Source organism: Thunnus albacares, chromosome 7, assembly GCF_914725855.1.
Source record: "Thunnus albacares chromosome 7, fThuAlb1.1, whole genome shotgun sequence".
NCBI classification, from domain to species: domain Eukaryota; kingdom Metazoa; phylum Chordata; class Actinopteri; order Scombriformes; family Scombridae; genus Thunnus; species Thunnus albacares.
The window spans coordinates 7,239,261-7,262,433 of record NC_058112.1 but is presented as its reverse complement, the minus strand read 5'-3'; the positions used below and the strand labels follow the sequence as shown (position 1 = coordinate 7,262,433).

The 23,173-nt window shown below is 38.7% G+C and overlaps 2 protein-coding genes and 1 long non-coding RNA gene across 4 annotated transcripts in view; 1 reads left to right on the top strand and 2 right to left on the bottom strand.

Annotated features, from left to right (window-relative positions):
* Positions 1–4,056: 4,056 nt before the first annotated feature.
* On the top strand, positions 4,057–6,723 carry LOC122985939. 2 transcript variants are annotated; one of them, XR_006404208.1, is made up of 3 exons: positions 4,077–4,802; positions 4,926–5,013; positions 5,881–6,723. It is a non-coding gene; the product is annotated as an uncharacterized LOC122985939 (long non-coding RNA). The 2 variants fall into 2 exon arrangements; XR_006404207.1 differs by having other exon boundaries at positions 4,057–4,802; positions 4,926–6,723.
* A 3,312-nt stretch (positions 6,724–10,035) lies between these two features.
* On the bottom strand, positions 10,036–16,477 carry gins3 (GINS complex subunit 3). Its single transcript, XM_044356577.1, has 3 exons — positions 16,180–16,477; positions 14,592–14,825; positions 10,036–10,756 (listed from the first exon to the last, which is right to left on the bottom strand). Exons 1-3 carry the CDS (start codon positions 16,348–16,350, stop codon positions 10,526–10,528), a joined length of 636 nt encoding a protein of 211 aa, XP_044212512.1. The 5' UTR covers positions 16,351–16,477; the 3' UTR covers positions 10,036–10,525.
* Positions 16,478–19,452: 2,975 nt separating this feature from the next.
* The window catches only part of znrf1 (zinc and ring finger 1), a 67,578-nt gene continuing 63,857 nt past the window's right edge, over positions 19,453–23,173 (bottom strand). The window contains exon 5 of the mRNA XM_044356576.1: positions 19,453–22,801. The gene's annotated coding sequence lies outside the window, so the exon portion shown is untranslated. The remainder of the gene's footprint in view (positions 22,802–23,173) is intronic.

Sequence of the window (23,173 nt, the reverse complement as noted above, 5' to 3'; positions counted from 1 at the left end):
CAATTTTAAAGCTGCATTCATTGTTTTTTGTTTTTTTATGATCATCTTGGAATGGAATTCCACAAGCTGAAAACATACTATCAGCTTATAAAGTTGACATCTGTCCAGCAGACACGGAGCAACATTAGCATGGGCACCTGGTTATGTTTTAAAATGGGGGAGTAAACTTGGAAAGATACATAATTGGCAGGGGGGTCTGGTGGTCCTCCCCAGAAAAAAAGTGTAATTTGAAACAAATTTCCTTCATTTCTGCTCCACCTAACCTCTTGGATTAAGTCAAGAAACAGCCACCTGCACTAGTCTAGATTAGTTAGATTGAGGGTGCAAGAAAAATGGCTATTTCATATTTGAAAATATATTTATAAAATTATTATATAGCCTAAAATAGTGGTAGGTTGCAGGCTACTAGGCCATCTTCAAGGTGAAATAAGGACAAACAATTTATATAAATGAAATAGTCTTACAACACATCACCATATGATTTGTATAATTAAACCTGGTTAAACAATGTTAAACCTGAGGGTTGCTATTCTCAATACTCACAAGGCCATCTTCAAAGTCTGACAATAACAACAAAGTAAAAACAGTTTGGATGAATGAAATGGCCTCACAACAACTATCTAATTCCAATCCCACACACAGGTTCTAGTGGGAGCTATTAGCACTACTAGCCGATATAGTTGTAATGTTATACAGGAATGAATAATCATAACTTCAAATTTTAACCTACATTATCTCAAATCAAGGAGTATTTTAATGCACAACTCAGAGGGTGATTTTTGCTCCTCAAGACTTAATCGAGGACTAGAGCTTATTGTGAAACCACCCCTTAGAATAAACTTGTATGAGTAAACAAGAGAATAATGATAATGATGAAAGCACAGCGCAGAGCAGCTGGATGAAAGGAGAGATCATTGCACAGAGCAATGCGTCCTCGTATTTAAAAATAATTCCATCCAAAGTCAGACTGAAACTGAAACTAAAGCAAAGTAGTCTGTAGATGTCTAAATAAGTCACTTTCCACGCTGAACATTAGACTGTTAATTCAGACCAGTGGTGGCTGGAGACTAAAAAATTGGGGAGGACAGGAGGAAAACCAAGGAGAGGCTCCTTTTCTCTCTCACTGCACTGTCAGTGTACCCTGATCAATCAGCAACGGGTTTGACTGAACCAACTCAAAGGGTGGTCCAAAATGTTTGATTTTTGTTTGATTACTTGTTTTTGTCAGTTGCTGAAAATAGTAAAATGATCATTGATATCATCTGATTGTGGGAACTGTATGATGATAAGTTTATTTTTAAAAAGACAAAAAATGGGGTAGCATAACTTTGCTCCACCTAAATGAATAATGAGGATGCATTTGCTCAACTTGCTCCATTGCTCAGGCGCCCATGACCATTAGTATTAATTTGGAGTCATGTTTCTGGTGATGAAATAAATATAATAATCCATAATCCATTCTCCTTTTACTTCTGTTTTGGTCTCCACCAACTCCAGAGAAAATATGTGCCACTTAAGTGCTAAATGCTACACTGCATTCACTATTTAGTTGCTAATTTTGTGTGTGTGCTGTTTGGTGCTGGGCAGGGAGTGTACAGTGGGTTTATCAGAGCTGTGCCTACTGTAGCTGGAAATGGCTGATGAGAGAAGTGAGCCTAACAGTACATTTGTTAAGTTTAAAACCAAAACAATGAGCCGAAAGATGCTATACTGCTCCATGGAGCTATGGAGAACTGCAGAGTTGGGGGATAATTTTTTTTGTGGGTTCGTCATAGAAGCAAGCTCTTTCACATTACACAACATTGGACCTGTTAATCATAAAAATATTGATAAGTGTAGCTTCATGGGCCATAGGAAACAAATGTAGTATTAATCAATTACCGTATGTGTATAATAGTCTATAAAAGGAGAACGATAACCAGAACAACAGCTTTTCTCTCTTTTCTGTCATTTCACTTCCAAAGTATAGAGTCCAAAAACAATCATACAACCCCATCCAAATACTTGTATCACTATTGCATAGTCAGACACATATATCATCAGCTACCAAATAGCTGCCTATTTTTTCCTCACGACTGCCTGCCACCTGCTACAGATAATGAAGCGAGGCCTACAGCATGTTGGACTCCCTCCTCCTACCAGCCCTGACAACATGGCATTGTATGAGCTGTTGCTCCTGTGCCAACACAGTGGAGGGTAGGTGTGGGGGGGTGAGGGGGTGGGGGGGTTTGAGGGGGAGATAATACTCATTTGGAGAGCATAGCGGGGGTGTTGCTTCAGATACAGCTAATCCTCACACCTCATCGCTGAGACGTGGCTGGCTGCTGCAGTGTTTGCCTCCGCCGTTCCCTTTCTCCTTCTCCTTCCTTCCTTTCTCTCTTATTTTTCCTCATTCTCTCCACTTTCCTGACATTCAGTCCATCTCCTGCTGTCTTTGTTCTCATCTCTAAGCCCTCCTCTCTTTTTCTCCTCCTCCTGCACTTATCCCCTCTCTTCTTGGGTGAGAATATAAGGGGCAAAAATGCGGGGTTCTTTTTAGAGAAGAGAGGAAAAGATAGTAGAGGACTTAAAAGATAAGATAAGGAAGTAGATTAAAATGGGAAAGAGCAGAATACAACAGCAGGAAAGACTAGAGAGAGATTCTACTCTCATTTTTGTATGCTAAATATAAGCTACCTAACTTTAACTGTGCTAGCTTAGCACAAAGTCTGAAACAAGGGAACAGTTCGCTAACCCCCCACCCACATCCCCACTCTACCATCTGTCTATGTTTGTGAGCTTTAGAGGTGTTGGTGGATCAATTTTGTTAACTTTATTTATTTATGCCAAGCTATGTTAGCTAGCCCTCGTTAAACCTGCATCCAGTCAGGTTTTGTTCAAATTTGGAGGCTGTGTGAACTACACAGCTTCACAGGAATGAAACTTCTTGAAAGCTGCTGCATGCAGTATCTCACACATTTCCAGATCTATATTTATAATCTGGAGCACTACTGGAAAATCTTGGCATGGTTTACAGTTGAAAACCTGTGTATCTTATACTGACCCTTTATGAAGCCCCACATTTCAGCCTCTGACTGAAACAGGCTGTTTTAGCTCCTGTCTCTTTAAGGCCCCTACCCTGATGAGCCCTCCCTGTTCTGAGTGGCCAGCTCCTGGAAGCTGCCCTTCAGCAGACTTCCAGCAGCTCAAGAGGCAGCATCAACAGTAGTTGTAAGATTTCTTTTCGTCATTCTTTACTTGAAATGATAACTTCTTAAATATGTGCACGCATGTTTGAGCCTGAATCAGAAATGTGCAAGTGGACAACATCAACAACCCATTGCACAACCTCAGCAACAAAGGCTACAAAACAGACAGCTGTTTGTGGGCATGCGCAAACAATCTGATGTCATCATGAGGAGAAGTAGGGGTAAAGTAAAGCATTTGGCACAGGTTGAAGCCCTGGGTTTCAGGGAGAATGATATATACATTCACCTCAGGTTTTGGACCTTTGACCTGTTTAGACATCTGACATCATAACAGTATAACAGAATAACAGAATAAGAGATATTATTATTAATATGTCCCCTTTAAATACAGAAGATGAGACATTGCTGGGTGGTTGCTCTGGAGTTGTTGAAGGCAACTTTGACAGAGGTAATGAAAGTTAGCATGGGCCCCTGGTTATGATTTAAATTATTTCTGTTGCTGAGTGATAAGTAAAATATATGTAATACCTTTTCTATTAAGTAGCCAGAATGAGCCCAGAATATTATATGACATGCATTTTGACTGCTGCCACCACACCAAAAAAATCACTTCTCAGCCTAGTGCAGTTCCTCAGGGACTGGAATTTATGAGGTTGATGTTTTTATTCTGAGTACAGTACCTTGTCACTTCATGTTGGCAAAAACTCATCAGGCTAATAGACACACTCAAACTGGCTTTTTCTTCTTAACAAGCCAAGAAAACACAGAGCTCAGTGACTTGACAGTTTGGGTATATTTGCACAGTTTGGGTATCTCTGGCAGTAGGAGCCATAAATCAATATTATAGTGCAAATCAGCAAGTTTACAATGTCTCCATTTAGCTACAGAGGACTACAAGTACAATAAAAGTGCAATAAAAGAGAAACTCAATTTATTAGCAATGTGGAACCTTGTAAAATAACTTCTTATTCTTGTAATTCAATCCAGCATTGGCGTAAATTGTGGTTGAGTGAAGATGATCAAATGTTAATTGCACGGTAAGATTGTCTATGGTTTACTGGTGGCCACGCTTAGAATAGAAACTCTGCCTGCACAATGTCTCCACAGTGAGAGAGAGTGATGAAATTACTCGTTAGGCTAATTTAAAGACACAGGGACAGAAAGAACTGTGAATAAAATGAGATAGAACAGAAATGTCATTACAATTTAGGTACTTAAATGTAGAAAATGAGAGACAAACCAAGTGAGAGAGGCAGCAAGAATAAGCCTTGGGCTCCTCTCAGCATTTTATCGTGTACACAAATGATTTCCCAACAAATACCAAATGTCAGAGCCCCTTAAAGTAGACAGAAGCCAGAGGCAGCAATAATGTCTTGTATGTCAGCTTCCTGGACGCTCGCCCTCAGTCTGCCCTTTGCTGCGGCTAAACCTTTGGCTGAGACTGCCCACCAGGATCCACAGACAGACGCAATGAAAGGCCTGTAATAGATCTGCCTGCAGAGACATGTAATCAGCCAGTAATGGTTAGATCCACCTATGAAGAGAAATTCACACTTACCATAAAACCTTACCCTATGGGAGAGATTGATTTCATTGTTCCTGGTGGGCCATGACGTAAGTGCTGAATTTATTATTAATTCATCCTTAATTTTATGACTGATGTGACTTGTGTTTGAATCTTAGGAGCGAGGATCAGTGTTGAGTGCTCATCTGTAGAGCTTTAATTGATTTTTTCAGGCAGTGCCACGCCAGGAGGCCAGCCAGCTTGCCTTTGGGTGTTGTTGACCAAATTAAAACCCAAGCTACATGCAGGTCATCTAAATAGGTAATTATAAGAAAAGGAAGGTGTTTTGCTCCAAGGTAAGTTATAGTAAAGGCTTTTCTGATGTAGGGGTCCTGTGGTTAGCTCTCCCTGCTGGAAAACTCTACTGTTTTGCTTTACTGCTGCTTTATGGGACTATCTGGATAGAACGTGTCAGCAGGTAGAGGATTTTAACATCTGCCTTTAAATACTGGACTTCATACGTTTATGTTGATTTAAATATTCACTGCCAACCTGTGCTTTGCATTTTTATAGAGAGAAAATCTTTATGCTTTTTGTTGTTTTTGTTGTACGCAGAAGTGAGACACTGACTTGGCCAAGTGCAAAATGGGACTTAGGGAAGAGGTTTGGATGGTTGGTTGGGTCAAAAAAAGCATGTAACTTTGACACAGGGGTCCCAGCCCTTTTTGATAACCATGAAGATCATCCCTTGACTTTAACCATGACTGCCATCTTTACATATCTGTAACCAAGTTCCTTTTGCTAGCTTGGAAATACACCAACCAAAGAGCTTTTTTTGTTCTTATTAATGGATTATTATTGATCTCTAAAGCCTTAATAAAATGATTTATTAATTATACATAAAACCAATAATAACAAATTATAAACCTTTAAAAAGGATGCTTTAATAGAAAATGCTGGCATTTTTTGTACAGGGCTTTTTATGGGTAGATACTAGGATTTGTTTGCATTTCTCTCTGCAGATGATCCAAAATTGGCAAAAGAAAAACAAGATAAAATGTTTGTTTATGAAGACTTTTAAGAATCTGATGGATCATGAAAAACATATAGTAACAGAAAGAATCAGAAAAGAAGTAACAACATATTTATTAGACGGTAAAACACATGTTGTGAATTTTTTTTGTGCAGGACAATCTGTCAGGACAATCACAGACCAGGATCAATAGTTACAGCCCAGAGGCACGTCAATATGTTCATCAGCAGGGACCTGTGTCCTAAACTGCCGACCCACATTTAACACATCAGCAAGCAGCTAGGCCTAGGCCCCCCTCAGACAGTTTGGTAACTAATGCCTTTTCCACACAAACCCCACGTATGACCAGTCATACCGGTATATGGATTATGGGTAAATATTACAAAAGCTACCAAACAACAGACTGGGTTTTTCTGGGCCGTTATCTGTGATGCATATATAACACTTGTTGAAATTATGGCAGAGAACTTGATCAAGAAATGTGTTCATGATTTAATGTAAACTCCTGAGACAAGTTATTCACTGTGAATTGTTCAGATGTTTCATTGACTGCTCCTGTCAAATAAAATCCCTGAAATCCATGTAATTTACAGCCAATTTCTGTGTCCCAGTTCCATACTATTTGTATACAGAATGTACCGTATGCTAATTGTCATAGTATACTGTTTCTGCAGCTAGTATACAGGGGAAAAAAATCAACATTATTTATTGTTTTATTCTTAATCTTTTCATTCATGATTATACATCCACACAAATTAATGTTATAACTACATTTTTGAAAACACATTAAAATTTAATCTGCTTTTATTTTATTTGTTTTCTCTCCGTTATTGTTTTTATATTTATTTTTATACAGCTTGATTGTACCATTCACACTGTTTAACACTTGGCTGTGGTAAAATGAGAGTGGAAGTTTGTTTTAATGAATAAAGTTTTTTGGGAAAATAAAAAAATTGTGCGTTTGGAATGTCACTGACTGATTAAAGAGAACGAAAACTACTTTTTTCATAATGTAATACTTTTTTTGTGTGTGTGTGTGTTTGATTTCCGAAATCATTGTGGGGATGTCACACCACCACTTGCAATTAATTTAAATTTTTTGCAGCCATTAGCAGCTCTGTGCAATGTGTTGGGAGAATGGTCAGTCAACAGCACATTCAAAAATCAAGCATTTTTAGCATACATACTTTTTAGACTGCTTTTTTTTCACTTTTCCAGTTTGAAAACACTACATTCACTACTCAGACATCCTTACAATGACTGTGTGGACTGGAATTAGGACACAGCTACTCAATACTTCAACATCACTAACTTTGACGTACTAGTGTCAAAAAAGACACCAGAGGAAACATTTAATCAGATTAACTTTTTCCTAAAGCCAAATAAAATGATGAGTAGTTTCAATGGAATGTGACACATGGATTGCAAGTGGTGGAAAAAAACAAGACCCTTTACTACAAGTAGTAAAAACACAAAAAACACTCTATTACAAGATAAAGTCCTGCATTTAAAATATTGTAAAAAAATACATTTGACTTAGCTGAAAAATGTACTTGTGAATCGCAACTAAAAGAATTAAGTGATATACAGACAGACCTCCAAAACAAACACACACGGACTGAGATGTCTCAGTGTCACCTCTGGATAATAAACAGTGCCGCTGCAGGGATAGCAAGCTAATGATATCAGCAGCTAAAGGCCAACACACTCTCACACATACAGTATAGAGGGGATGGACAAAATACCAGTAACACCTTGCAAAATACAGACTGGCAGTCAATACCAATTTGATTTTTGTGTTTGTTTAATAGACTGTCAGAGGTGTTGACTTGAACCAAATGGGGGATTTTTTTTTTAACAAATGTTCTGGCAGGCGTCTTTTAGTCAGTGTTGTTGAGGGTTAAATCATGACAGCTGTTCCTCTTTATTAACATGGTATTCCTGTTTGGCATGCATCATCATGATTTTTAAGTCTTTATTTTGCCAAATTATTTTATTTTTCAGTGTTAGTCATGCAGCAGTGCCTCAGGCAGTGATTAGTATAAATCACAACTACAAAGGAAGCTTGCACAAGTGAGTTATTAAGCCGAATATCAATAAGAAGTATGAGTCAGCAATAACAGAGGTCTGACAGTTAACCATTATCAACATTACCCTGATAGTCACAACTATCTCGATGTGGTTTACTTACAAAGCAGCTTTCACAATAACACAGTAACAGATAAAATGTGACAGACATAAATACAGACGCAATAGAAGAGTGGAAGCTAAACAGTGGTGAGTCTAAGGTGTGTGTTGCTGTCTGATCAGAGGACCTTCTGTAAACTGCTGGTGAAACTAGAGGCACAAGAGGCCAGATAGTTGCTGAATGAACCACTAGTGCATGATGAAATCCAAATGGAAAACTACTCAAGTAAAGAAGACTAAGGACAAGTGGTTACAAACACTGACTGAACAACATCACTATAAATTACAGCCTCAGAATCTACTGAGTTGAACGGACACTTCTGACAGTGTAAAAAACAACCACATGAGTTTTATCAGAAATGCAGTTACTGCAGAACTATTGTACTGTATCATGTTTCTGATATAATATTCTGTCTACCCATTATACATAACAAAATAACTGATTTAACAATACAAAATTAAAGGGGATCTTCACCAATTTTGCACGCGTTTCCAGGTGAAAAAATAGTATAAAGCCATTTTTGTCTCCAGGGGGAGCTGTGTGAAATCTGACAAATTGCCTCAAGTGATGTCACCAGGTGCCATCTTTTCCATTTGGAACCAGGACCTTCCAAATAAGGAGTGCAGTGTGTTGCCTTTCAAACACTAGAAACACATCTTGCTACCTTGGCCAGCACTGCATACTTGAGCTAACATTAGCTACTTTAGCTAAATTGTGCTAACACAGCAGGTATCATAATCAAGTAACATTAAACTTAGTGAAATACTGTGACAATAATCTGACTCAGTGTGAGTCCTGGAGCCAGGGAGAGCAGCAGGTGAGCCAACTGTCAGTCACAGCTACTAATCAACTCCCACACGGCAGACATCGAACCTACTTTAAGTCTTCAAATCTTCTTAATGGAGCAATAATTTCCAATATGACCACCAGCACACTAATTAGAGGGCCTGGATTTAGCAATTGAGACCATAATGACTCATTGAAAAAAATTATTGATTTAGTATTTCTAGAGAAGTTGTCGCTTTTTGAATAGGAGTCAATTGGAGCATCTAGTGACTGCCGGTGGCTTTTTAAGGATGGACAGTTTTTTAAACTGTTGGACAGTCTTGCTATTGTGCATGCTGACTCACTGGAACACCATTGTTAGTGTTATTAGTAACACCTGTGTTTCATACTGTAAGTCAGAATGTGTGCTGTGAAACAGGTCTACAGCCTACATCAACTAAAATAGCCACTGATATTCAGTACATTACAGCATGCTTTTTAGACTTGCCATCAGATTTATCAATAACGATGCAGAAAGAATCCTTTGCCTTATGTCTAATACATGTTGCAATGCATATTTCTAAGACAAACACTTAAATATTATAGTTACCTAGGACAAGTGAATCCTCCACCAGCAGGGGACAGTAGTGTTCCACGGGAACGAGGTCTCCAGGAGGTGAAGTCTGCATTTGGACTTTCTAACATCTACCCAACCACACCCAAACCATGCCCTCATATCACATCTTGATATCCCTTATCTCACTTTAGGAATGTTGAGGCAGAGAAGAAAGCAGAGGAAAAGTTTGCTCCAGTTTGTGGTTTAGACCTTGCAACTTAGTTTAGAGCAGTAGAGGAATAAACAGCTAATCAGCAACCTGCTGCTAGGTCGTTTTGCTTGGATTCAGATTGGCTGGTTGGAACATTTGGAGAGACCCAGTGCTGTTGATAAATGCATACAAAATGTTATCTCAGTCAGTGTGCTGAATGACCCATAATGATAATTCTACCAGTGACACATTTTACCAGCATTTCTTTCTACAGTTAGTATGTAGAACTGATCTCAATCTGCATGCTGATATGCTATATAATGTATACTATCACACATACTATTGATAAAATTAAGTCCAGGCAGTAAACATTGTGACAGCAGGTAGATGCTGATATCTCTGACTGCAGTAAGATCTCATGCAAACATTTGAAAAATAAGACTTCAATTGTATTTCTGATCCTATGAGACACCAGATTTTTTTTTCAACAGGTGGACGTGTTACTATACTGTTTCTACTAAAGTAGCAATGTCTTTATGATATCAGCTTCTATTAGGCCTAGTAGGCAATTATAAATCACTGAGCAGGACTTCTTTATGGTAATATTGCTATTTAATGATGTAAAATTATATATCTCAAGGCAGACAATTTGATCCATATCAGCCACCCCTAATGACCATCAGCCAAAAATCCTAAAGTTACCCATCTATAATGATATGAAACAGAAAAAAACAAGCAACTCTTTGTATTTGTAAAGTCTTCACTTGCTATATAATAAAATCAATCAACAATCAGAGTTACAATAACCAAATACTCATAGATCGGCTGAATGTCCAAAGAAAAATACTTAGTGATGACAAAATGAACACACCATCATACTGTTGAGTTTATATAAAGTTCAAACAATGTGACAGAATAAATAGGAAACATATGTTTACTCCATGCAGGATTGATTGATTCCCCACAGCAGAGAACGTCTCAGATGTAGAAGACAGATTTGTCCATGGAAAATGAAAATGCAGGTAAGCCAGTCTGTAGGTGCCGTGCTCTCAAGCAGAATCTTCCAGCTGTTGGCTGAGGTCAGGACTGTATGTCGGTTATCTTCCTCTTGCGGTAGTTAAGTACCAGACTAGAGGCGGTGAGCTGTGAGGCCTGACCTTTCTCCCAGCTCTGGAAGCCGTTGAGGCCGCTCTGCCCTGACTTGAACAGCGCCTTCTCCAGACAGTCCATCCGCTCCACCAGGGCCGACGTGTCCTCGTTGTAGGCATTCTGGGAAGAGTCCATGGTCCGTCTGAATCGACCAATGAACGTCTAGATGAAGGATGATATCCAGAGTTTGTGACCCGTTAGATTAAAAGGAAAAGGGAGAACGACCAGATAGAGTATTGTAGTGAAGGTTTTTTACATTAAGGCCTGCTGGTTTTTAATCACACTGACCTAGTTCAGCCACCTTTGATATAAAACCTAATGTTAAACCTCAGATATGTATAATTTTTTACATTTTGAACTTCCAAGAAATTGAAATCTTCCAAAAAAAAAAAAAAAAAAAAAAAAGATCTTCAAAAATATTGGAAACCACTTCAAACAGAGTCCAGAACTGGCCCACGCTATAATTCACTGAGCTCTTACATGGCTGGTATGTAGTCCACAGTCATTCAAGTCATCATCTAGAAACCTGCAGGCAGAATTCTTCATTTCCATCTGAATATTTTTTGTTAGCACAGTGCTAAGGGCACATTTTTAAGACCCTCCACAGTGATGCAATTATGCATCATTTATATAAATGTAGGGAGCACATGATAACTACAGGCGGCAAACAGGTCTTCATAACAAGATTTTACCACTCTTATTCCTGGTAGACTAAAAAAATAAAAATAAAATAAATAAATAACACTTAAACACAGCGGCTGAGGAAATGTTGATGAGATCAGTCACAGATTTCCTCCCGAAGCTCATGTGGTTAAAAACAACCAAGATACCACTTAAATGATGAAGGAGGAACCATCAACCACCATAGTTATTCACTTTTCTTTTATGGTGAAGAACCATGTAGTGTGTCAGGTCTATAGAGAAAATCTTATAGTATGCAACTACCTTGTTTGTGTTTCTGTCTGTCAGACAATGACATTAGAGTTAATCTGCCTGGTAACAGCTGCAGCAGACAGCCAGTAGCCTGCCATGTTTTCTGATCTGATTGCACCACCTAGTTGTAAAGTTTTAAACAACACTGGCTGGATTTGTTACATATTGATCTGAGGGCATTTCGTAGCAAAGTATCTGACTGTACAACGACATGTATTAAACATTCACAAGTGTGTCAATACTTCAAAGAACCTGGCATGTCTGTCCGTCCTGGAAGAGGTGATCATGTTAAAGGGTCTTTCAAGGGTCTAAGGACAGAGGTGTTGTGTGCTGCACAGATTAAGGCAAATTTATGATTTGTTATACTGGGCTATACAAATAAAACTGACTTGACTACTCTCAATATATACATATTCCAAATAAGTTAAATGAAGCACAACAAGCTGTACACTGTCCATAGACAGCACATAATATTTCACTGGATTTAAGGTGGATTGAAAGAAGGCATTTGAACAGAGTTACACTGCTTCTTTTGGATATGGCCTTCTATTTGTTTTGGATTCTGCACTTTTAAAGAAAATCATGTTTTTATAAAACACAATAATTAGGGTATTTTTCTAATACAATGAACAGAGAATTATTCCTTTTAGATAAATGACAAAGAAAAACAGCAAAGCGTTGCATTTGAGCAGCTGGACTAATTTTCTGTCAAACGACTAATCGTTGCAGTTCTAATATAAATGTATAAAATGAGTCTGAGTGTGTTGACCTTTCAAATCAGATATATGCATATATGTAACTTTCAAGTTTTATGCTGTGTTCTTCCACATCTTTTTATAGTGTCTCAAGTCATGTCCTGAACATTATAAATACATCTTTTAGAACAGGCATCTTCCCAGATGCCTTCAAAACAGCTGTTGTAAAACCTTTATTAAAGAAACCAAAGCTAGATAGTAATATAGTGACTATAGACTGATGTCCAACCTTCCATTCATTAGTAAGATACTTGAGAAGATAGTTTCAGTCCAAAGAAATTCATTTCTCAAAGAAAACAGTATCCTGGAGGAGTTTCAGTCAGGCTTTAGAACAAAGCACAGCAGTGAAACTGCTCTCACCAAGATAATCAGTGACCTCAGAATGAACTGTGATGACAATAAAGGTTTCAGTTCTTATCCTTTTAGAGCCAAGTGCAGCATTTGACACGATTGACCATGATATCCTGATCAATCGTCTTGAAAAGTGGGTTGGTCTTTCCGGCTGTTTGTTAAACTGGTTCAAAGCATAAATCAAAGGGAGAAAGTTTTTCATCAGTGTTGGAGATTATGTGTCTGAGAAATATGACAACTGCTATGAGGTTGAACAAGGGAGCTGCCTTGGTCCATTATTATTCTCACTGTACATGCTGCCACTTGGTGACATCATCAGAGAACACAATGTATGTTTCCATAGTTACACTGATGATACATAACTGTACATCTCTGCTGAACCAAAATCATGTTGCAGCTATTAACTCCATCACCAACTGTCTGTTAGCAATAAATAAATAGATGAGCAATAACATCTTAAAATGAAATGAGGATAAAACTGAATCCTACTGGTCGGCCTCAAAACAAAAAAGAGAAATGCTGTTTAATAATCTGGGAAAATTAACACCCTGGATTAAATCTGAGGTCACAAGTCTTGGTGTTATCTTAGATTCAGACCTAAGCTTCAGTTCACACATCAACACGGTGACAAAAACATAATTTTTCACCTTAGTAAAATAGCAAAAGTGCAACCATTTATAAATCCAAAAAAATGCTGAGAATCAAACTCATGCCTTCATCTCAAACCGGCTAGATTACCGCAATGTACTTTTTACTGGCCTCCCGAAAAAAGCCACTGAGAGACTTCAGCTCATCCAAAACTCTGCAGCTCTGCTATTAAACAGAACCAAAAAGACAGAATACATTAGTCCAGTTTGAACTGCTGTGCACTGGCTTCCTGTAGCATTTTGAATTGACTTTAAGGTCCTCCTCCTTATATACAAAGCCCTAAATGGGCAAGGACCAAACTACATCACCAAATCCTTGTTAGCTACTTGTCCTCAAGAACACTGCGATCATCTCCTCCAAACTATGGAACACACTGCCCATAGATATCAGAGCAGCCAGCTCGCTGGATACTTTTAAAAGAAAGTTTAAAACCTCTCTCTTTACCCGAGCATTCAAATAGCTTTGCACTTGCCCTCTGCTGCACTGTTTAATGCTCAGTCAGCTTCGCATTATGCTCTACTGCACCTCTTTTAAAATGTTATATTTTACTTTAATTTATACATTCTACGCTTTAACTTGTTTTTTAATCATATTTTATTCTTTGATTTTCATTCAGTATGCATTCTATGTATTTTAGTTTCACTTTATCCGGTGAGTTTTATTTTTATTTTATTTTCCATCTTATGTTATACCAATGGTTTTTTTTTTTACATGCTTTTATGTCCTTTTCATGTCATTTATTTTGTTGTAAAACACTTTGAACTGCATTTCTTGTATGAAAGGTGATATACAAATATAGCTATTATCATTATTATCATTATTATTATTATTATTATTATCTTTTCAACATTAAACAGTACAGAATGGTATTTAGTAAGACTCAAGCACAGATCTTGCACAAAGTTAGAGAGAGGGGCAATCTCTGTTAATGGTGACAAATTCAAATTACACTTATATGGTCATTTTAAGAATGTATTGCCTTTAATGAAGAGTCTAAGCCCACTTAATATCTTCAACAATCAGAAGAAACTATTTTTTCATCTCCTGCAGGTTTGCCTTACCTCCCAGAGGTCACTGGCACATACTGTTACAAAGATCTATTAAAGAGTTTGAAGAGACATGCTGTGTCCCTGATGAAGGTAATACATCATCGTAAATATCAAAGAAGCCCTGTCCAGTTTAAGTTATTATCATTTGTTAATGGTTGCTCAGTGTAGATTATGTCATTGTTATTATAATACCAGCACTTTTATTGGTAGCTCCCTATGTTGAATGAACTCTTGCATGTTGTGTTTGTGCATGCTGTTCACCTGCAGCAACGTCTGGGCGATATCTGGGTTCTCTGGGCTGTCAAAGTGCAGCATCTGGGATCCCAGGCCGTAGTAGTAGGGCCCCATCTTATGCAGGTCCACCACATTGGAGTCAGCATTGAACACGGTCCTCCAGCCCTCTTTGTATACTTTAGGAAGCTCGACTGACAACACCCTCCTCTTCTTCTCATACAGACCCTTTGACAGCCACAGAGGAAGCTCCATCTTTGTGCCCTGAGATGAAGGAGACAAACTTCAGAGTTGGAGGAATTGTCAAGGCTCCTGCTCTCTGGTAGGGTCCATAATGCAGGTATAACAGTGTTTCCACTATAACTGTACAGGCATGGCCGGCCGTCAAAATATTTTTTTAATGCCAAAAATAATGCCAAATATCCATTCATTTAGAAATCAATAGTGTTTGGGAGCCTCTGTGCAGAGCTGCTCTGAAATGTGGGTTAACCTCTGTGTCGTTGCCTGGGAAACTCTCCGTAGCATAGCTCCTTTAAAGGAATAGGGCAGTGTATAATGTGTGTGTGTGTGTAGAGTGAGCCAAGAAGTGCTTCTATACTCTTTGAGTGAAAGAGCAAGCAGCAGAAAGGTGATGGTGAACGAGCGGAGCAGAGGAAAAGGTTAGCAGTAAGTTGTCAGTCTGGCAGTAAATGTACAGTACAGACTACAGTGTGTCAGTTAATAAATGCTGCAGCTTGTCAAGACCAAGAAAAGTCATGTTTGTTGTTTCCCCAACTGCTGGAAAAGTGAAGGAGGTTTGCTCCAAAGTTAGCAACAATGAGTTAGCCTAACCTGATGATGCTAATGAAATGCTCTCAACGGAGTTCAATAACTGAACTGTCAGACTTAAAGTAGGAAAAGCGCAGGTCTTGCTAATAACATTCATTCATTTAACAATCATTCATTTTTATCATTAACACCTGTGCTTTTCCCACTAAGACGTGAAAAAGGCTCATTTCCTTTCCTTCTCGGGTTCCCTCAGAGGTGAAGAAGGGTTTCCACGATGTGTTTGAGTGTGTGTAACATGAATTAAATTACTCTTTTAACTCTCTGGTGAATTTAAAGTGTAGGTTTACTGACAAAGTGTTTCGTTTTATTAAGTAAAATATATCTTATAAAGTCAAAAGTAAATCACGTATACATCTCGATGAAGTGTGACTAAAACATTGTACTGTATGGTTAGAAGTCAGGGCTCATTGTGGCCAAATGGTATCAGACCAAACAACATTTAAAAAATGTTTAACTTGCACAGTTGGATTCTAACTATTTACAATGTTACAAAAAGTTGTTAAAGTTAAATTATACCAATATGACTGCTGTCTTGGAGGTTGCGGAATTGAAAAGTGGGTCGCGTTTATGCTTTAACAGTCGACTTATTTTTCTACCTAATGTCTGCCCTTTCCAGTAAAGAATAAACTGCAAAATATTGAAAGGGAAAAATAATGTTTCTTATTTAAGGACTACTTTTGAGTGAAGCTCTGGCAGAAACAATTGTCATAAGATGAATTAATTTACAAAACTTTAAACTATCACCGCTTTTCACGTATTTTTCTTCAGTAATATGAATAACTCCACCAACCTCCGGTATGTCCTGTGTGTCACTCGACTTCTCCAGAAATCCAAGCCGAGGAAAACTGCACTCTGTCCGGACAGGAAGTCTCTCATGAGACAGCAAAATATCATCGAGAGACAGGAAATTTTCCTCCATCCCCACTCCTGGTTGTACGGGAAGATACGACTGTGTGTCCATCTTTGTGCCTAAATGTGGCCAAAATCGGCTGTAAAGTAGATAAATACTGAAATGTTACGCAGAAACCTCCCCCTTCGTTGTTTACAACTCTTCCTTCTTGGTGTTTTGGCGCCAGGACCTGACAACCAATCAGAGCGCTGCTGTGAAGTCTAGACCAGAGCAATCGATTCAATCTGAGTCGAACCAAGTCGAAAACATGTCATTTATCCTTTTACTGATATGTTTGAAACTTTATGTTTTAGATTATTCTCTTTTGTTCATTCTTTTTTTTTTTTGTCAAAGCTTTTTGGAGTTCTGTGGCCATTTTACAGCCAAGTTATATTTAAAACTGTCAATGACATTTATATGAATTTGAAATGCAATATGTTTCATAAGGGGAACATAAAACCATAACCAAAAGTTATTATATTATTAAGTTTGTGAAATGCATTACAAAATTAAATGTACCTCTTTTCCATTAGTCACTTGCAATTATGTATTTAGCCATCAGAGGTCAGAATATTACCATTACAAATTTGAAGTCCCGTTTGTGTCCTGTTCTGAGAATGTTTTGCAGTCATCACCCTGGAATCTATAATACTACTACTACTAATAATAATAATAACAATAATAATAATGATAATCACCAGTATTTCAAACAGGCACTGGAAAGTTAAACTTGAATTGCAATATGCTTCTCTCTTCCTCTCTCTGTCTATCCTGATCCACATCACACACAGCTGTCATCACATTTACCAGTTGACAAATGAAAAACGACAGCTGGTCTATACTGTGATCATGTATTTTCCCATCTATCAGGACACCATCCGTTTGCAAATCTAGATAACAGGAAGAAAAGGTCAGTCATCTTTCTTATTTTGACATTTTTTTAATATTATAGATTATTATATATGTCATTATTATTACTCATCCCACAGATTGCACATCAAAGTCATCAGACATGTTAGTCGGCGCCCCCAAAAAGCAGGCTGCCATTCACATCCTCGGAAAGTAAAATAAGTCATGAACTAAAAGAGTCAAATGAAATAAAGCAAAATGAAGGTACTGTATTCTTTTAGCTGTGTGTCTGAGCTGAGTGGGCAGGCAGGCAGTACAGTGGGCCAACTGTCGACTGTGGCAGCAGTCTCAGACACTCGTTGGATATTTTCACTCTGCAAACCAGAATGAGGCAGACGCCATTTCCCAAAGAGATCATCCCCCACCCCACCCCCCCCCCACCCCCACCCCCCCATTAGCTGCAGGCCAGGATACACAGGGGACATTGTGTGTCACACAAATAGACAATGAGGTTAGCAGTTATCATTATTATTTGGCTTCTTATGGCCCACTGTTATGCACGCTGATGTTGTTCCCCGTCCCCGCAGGAGTGAACACTGCCCTCTGTTTCAAACCCTCCATTGTGTCATGGCCTTAACAAGGAACAGGGACGATCTCAGCACTAACAGGCTTCTAACACTTTATTTGAAGTGGTGCTCACGAGGCATCATAACCACATTATGATTACATGTGCTTTGATGTTAGGTGTGATATAATAAGGAAAAAAATCTCTAGTGGGATTTGAGTCTCTCTGCTGAAAAACAATTTTATACCAGATTCAAAATCAGCTACAGCTTAGACATTGTCACACCATAGTAGCTCCAAATGGCAGTGAGAGACAACTGTGTAACACAATTTGAAATTGATTCCTCTAAAGTTCCCAACTTTACCAACCCAGCCAATGTGGGATGCTTTAAAACATAAGACAGCATTGTGATTATGTAGGGAAAAGATTTAAAATCTAAACTTTGAAGTCTTAAGATTTAATTAGTCACTAGCTGGATGAAGATGTGATCATGCCCTGCACAGACATTTCTTTGTTCACAGTGTTGATGTGATGTGTCTCATACACTGTATACTGTAGAGCTGAGGGGAACTGTGGAGTTGGATGATAATTTTTTATAGGTTCATCACAACGAGCAACAACCTTCACATTACTCATTGTAATTTCATCCATTATTGATATAAAAATATTTATTAGTATAGCTTTCTGGCTTTTCTTTATCTGTCTGTGGTTTGTTGCTGGGCAGGTAGTGGACAGTGGGTTTATCGAAACCTTCTTTACTGAAAACACCTGCCTGAAGTGATTCAGAAATGCTGCCAAAAAAAAAAAAAAAAAAAAAGCAATGAGCTAAAAGTGGCTAAAATGCTCCATCCAGAGCTGAAGCAATACTTCCTTGTGGGTTCGTAACTAAGAGCAGCCCCTTTCACGTTATACATAGTAATTTGATCAACTCTTTATATATAAATATCCACTAATGCAACTTTAAGCTAACATATGGTGGTGCATACACATATGTTTACAGTCCTTATAATGCCTCGTAAAGAACTTCAAGTAAAGTTCCATAAAAACGCTGTCATGATAAATACCCCCAATATGGACTCTGCTGACTTCGACATCCGTCTTGGATGGATGGATGTTAATTGGCAGTATGACAAGCACAGTTTAAGTACAGATCAGCCCTGTTGTGTAAATGGTTAACTCCCACCTTATCAGATCAGAGGCAGTTTTCCTGTAAGCTTCAGAGCACTACAGAGGCCCCTTTGGGACTTGACTGCATTAAATTGTGTTAAATCCCATCCTTGCTGGTATTAATGACAATAAAGGTGACTATAGAGCAATAAAGCAAAGGGATAAAAGCAAGGGGTGAAAACTTCAACACCCAGTAAAATAGGCTTTTTTTTTAGATTAGTGCAAAGTTATACCTCAAGAATTAGAATGACTGATAAATTAAAAGATTAAAATACAGTGTATAAGACTGCCTGATACCCTTTGTTTTCACACACACAAACACATACACTTCCAAGGGTATTGGCTGGATTCCTCAAGTTTTGCCCCAAACAAAAGCTGACAGATGATGTAGCATCTGTTGTTGGTAAAAATGAAAGATAGTCGTAGTGCTCTGAAGCTGTTAGGACGCTCCCAGTTCTGATCAGTGTTTTCCTGCCAACATTCAAGATTTGGTTTGAAAATTCTCCCGGACGCTGAGTTTCCCCAAAAGCATCTTAGCTGTAAGTCCGTCTCTTACACACTTACTTACAACATTAGAACAGGAGTCGAGAGTGTAAGAGTGAGAGCAACACGCCATTCTTTTATTGTTTTAATATTATTTTGGTTCAAGAATGAAATATTCAAGGAAAAATCCACACTTGAATGTTTCAACAAAAAAGAGTAACGTCAACTACAACTCCCAAGGTGTATTTCTGTAACATCCAAACACCTAGCTTAAAAGTTACATGCACTGCTCGATTACTGTTTATTTGTTTTTCTTTATCTTTTATTATTAGTCAATTACTGCTTTTAATATTTTATTTTATTATTTTTTATTACTTTTTCTTCTGTCTGGTGTTGTTCAAGGATTGTATTGTTATTGGCTTCTCTACGATATAGTTTTGTACTACTGAAAATGTAAAATTCAATAAACTTTAAGTCATGACAAAAAGTTACATGCACTGCTAACAGTTTAAGTCAGCTTGTTAACATTCAGCAGTTGAAAGTTCACCTTCAGATTCTGGATCTATATTGGAATTTTGAATTTGCTAGAGCGCTAATTTATATCTCTGACTTGCTTCTTCTCCATAGCGACATCTGAGGCTCATGGGAAGTGAAGTATTTAAAGCCATGACAGAAAAAAAATGTGTCCATACTACATACTGTATATGTATTACATACTAATCTTCATAGTATACTGTTTTTTGCAATTACTATACAAGAAGTCATCACTGTCTGTTGCTGTTACAAACAGCAAATAAAATACTTCACTGTTAAGGCCAGTTCTGATCAATGATTTGCAACGAGACTGGATGCAACTTGCAAAAGAATCCCTGACGTCTGATTGTAAACATTCAATCAAACTGCAACTACAAAATGCATTGCAAAAAAACTCATTGTAATTTTTTTGTTTGGTTTCTGATGCGTTCCTGGAGCTGTTTTATCACCAACCACGATTAGTTTTAACATTTTACAGCTTTGAGCAGCCCCCCCAAGTGCATTGCATTGTGGCAGATTACATCATAACACGCTCATATATTATATACATGCATATATATATATATATATATATATATACATATATATATACACACATACATGAATTATGTGTGCCAAAACATAAACTGTTAAAGTTTTTTTAAGTATTGTTTAATTTTCTTTCTGGATTCTTTCTAGATTCTTTGTGGAGGGGCCTTGAAGCAATCATTAAAAAAAAAAAACCTAAATGTATTTTTACATTAACATTCCCAGTTGTACCCTTATAATAACTGAATGAAGTAGACACACACAACCTATTTGGAGAAAGTGGATACATCACATTCAATCCTAAAATAACTCCCGGGGTGTGCTGAACATTTCTGACCTATGTAAGGGTGGAAGATGATTCAAGGGTGGATTTTTCCTTTGAAGCCATGTTACATGATAATTCTGCAGCAACAACAAAAAAAAGACCAACTGTTGCTCCATGTCTCATTACTATGCAGGTATATTACATACTGTGCGTCTATAGGATTAAGATGTTTCATGGGAAACCCAGTGCTGGTCTGTTGTATTAGTTGTATCTGGGCCACTGAATGAAAGTTGATCATAGAGTCTGTCATCTAGCACAATTTATTCCACCATTTGTTTACAGTAGCTTTGTAAATGCAGTTGTTTGTATGTTGATTTGTAGTAGTCGTCATACATCAGCTCTTGGCATTCTGAAGAGTGAGTAACACCTCACATGATTGGAATATTAAACAAATATTGTTAAATATGAACAAATGAATAAATAAGCCCCGTTCAGTGGATCCACAGTGGGACTACAGAGTCCTTTTTCCGGGTCGGAGCGGGTCACATCTCCAGTCGGCCACACACGCAGTCAGCCAGACCTATTCTAGCAGAAACACAATGTGGGGAACCGACAGTAGCATAGACCAAGAGGCGCCTTTTGAATCACACACACACACACACACACCCCCACAAACAGTCGTACACACGGAGACACACACACGCACACACACACACACTCTTGAGGCTCTCACGAGAAAATGACTAATCCATGATCACATGAAAAATCTGGCAGGTCTAAAAAGAAAGAGGAGATGAACTGAGAGAGGTTACATGTGTAATTTACAATATGTCATGTCGCTTCTCTGTAGCTGTAAACATCAGCAAAGTAAAGGGAGGACTGCCAGTCGCACACAGGGAACATGGACATCTAGACTGTAAACATTTCAATACACAGACCCACACACACACACACACACACACACACACACGCACACACACATACACACATGAGGCTTCAGCAAAAGCTATGTTGTCACCGTTCTAAGCTCACACACCCACACGCACACATACAAACACACACACACACACACATACAGTGTACGTACACATACCAGGTGAAGCCTGACACACACGTTACACAGTCGTAGTGTAAACTACATTGCTGGCCCGTCTTATTCTCCCTCCCCCCCTCCCGATCATAACTGAGCATGCTCAGACGGCTCCTCTCCAGCCCCAGTCCATCTTTAGATTCCCCCCCTCCATCCTGTACATACAAGACAAGCTGACATCCCAGTTTTTTTTTTTTCTTTTTTACCTCTATCCCTCCCTGCCTGCCCAGGTGTGCACTCTGGTGTGGAGGATGTCTTGGAACCAAATCTAAGAAGCATTTTGGGGACTTTTTAATTGGATTATTATTAGTCAAATTGGCGAAGAACAGCACAGAACTGAGGCAGGGACTATAAGAAAGAAAGCACACCGGGCTGTTATGAGAGGACGTCACCGAGTTGGAGTCCTGTTGTGAGATGAGAGGCCCACCGAATAATGTACAAGTTAGTCCGGTCTGTTTCACGTAGCTTCTGCAACTCGACAATCCTCCATTTGATGGTTTCCTCCTTATTCTCATCCTCTTCTTCTTCTGTCTTCCTTGTGTGGTTTCCTTCCTCCTCCCTCCTGCCCTATTGCTGCTCTGCTTCCTCACCTCTCTCCAGTTAAGGCCATGGGAGGGCTGGACACAAATGACTGACGGGCCTCGATCCAGATACGAGAAGGAAGGCCGGCAGCTGGAGGCCTGTGAGGACCTGAGCACGTCAGGGAGGCAGCTGGCCTCGGTTGAGTTAGGGGGGAGGAGTTGAGACCGGTGAAGCCCTTTGAGGGACTCTGTTAGCCTGGAGGAGTGGGAGGGAGGGAAGGGAGGGAGGGGTTGTAAGCAGCCTCTTCAGCAGACATAAAATGGAGGGCTCGGGAGGGGCCCTTTAATGTACGATGGCGTTGGTTTGACAGTCACGTTTTTTTGGTTCAGTTCACGAGGAATAATTATCTTGGTTAGGATGATGGATTCTGTCAGGATAAGTATGTGTTGATCGCTTTGATTGTTTCTTCAGATTTGGTTGCGCCTGTGTCCAGATATCCATGGCAGGACCATGAGATGTCCTGGAGACAGAGGGGAGGGGTGGGGCAGACACACAGAACAAGAGATGGTGAGAAAAAGAGAGAAAGAGGATGCATTATGTGTGACTGTAATGACATCAAAGATGTTAAAATGATTCAAAGTCTTGTAGTTTTATGGTCTATTAAGCAACATATTAAAGGATGAAAAACGGTGGCTTAAATGACAATAATGTGCGTCATCTTACACAGTGTGTCAGTGTGAGAGGGAGTGTCTAGATATGTCTTTTTTGACTAATATGGACTAATGCAGATCACGCCATCCAAAATCTTTGGAGCAACCTATAAAAAGCCCATTTACTGTAGATTGAAGCCCAGGACACTACTAATCCTAGTGCTAATGCTAAGGCCATGTTC

Bases quoted from the DNA above. Each gene is read 5' to 3' on its own strand.
- gins3 (XM_044356577.1), bottom strand. From the start codon at position 16,350: ATGGACACACAGTCGTATCTTCCCGTACAACCAGGAGTGGGGATGGAG. The intron at 14,826-16,179 runs GTTGGTGGAGTT...CCTTCATCTCAG, and splicing joins ACACACAGGACATACCGGAG to GGCACAAAGATGGAGCTTCC. The intron at 10,757-14,591 runs GTGAACAGCATG...TCCTTCATCTAG, and splicing joins TCGCCCAGACGTTGCTGCAG to ACGTTCATTGGTCGATTCAG.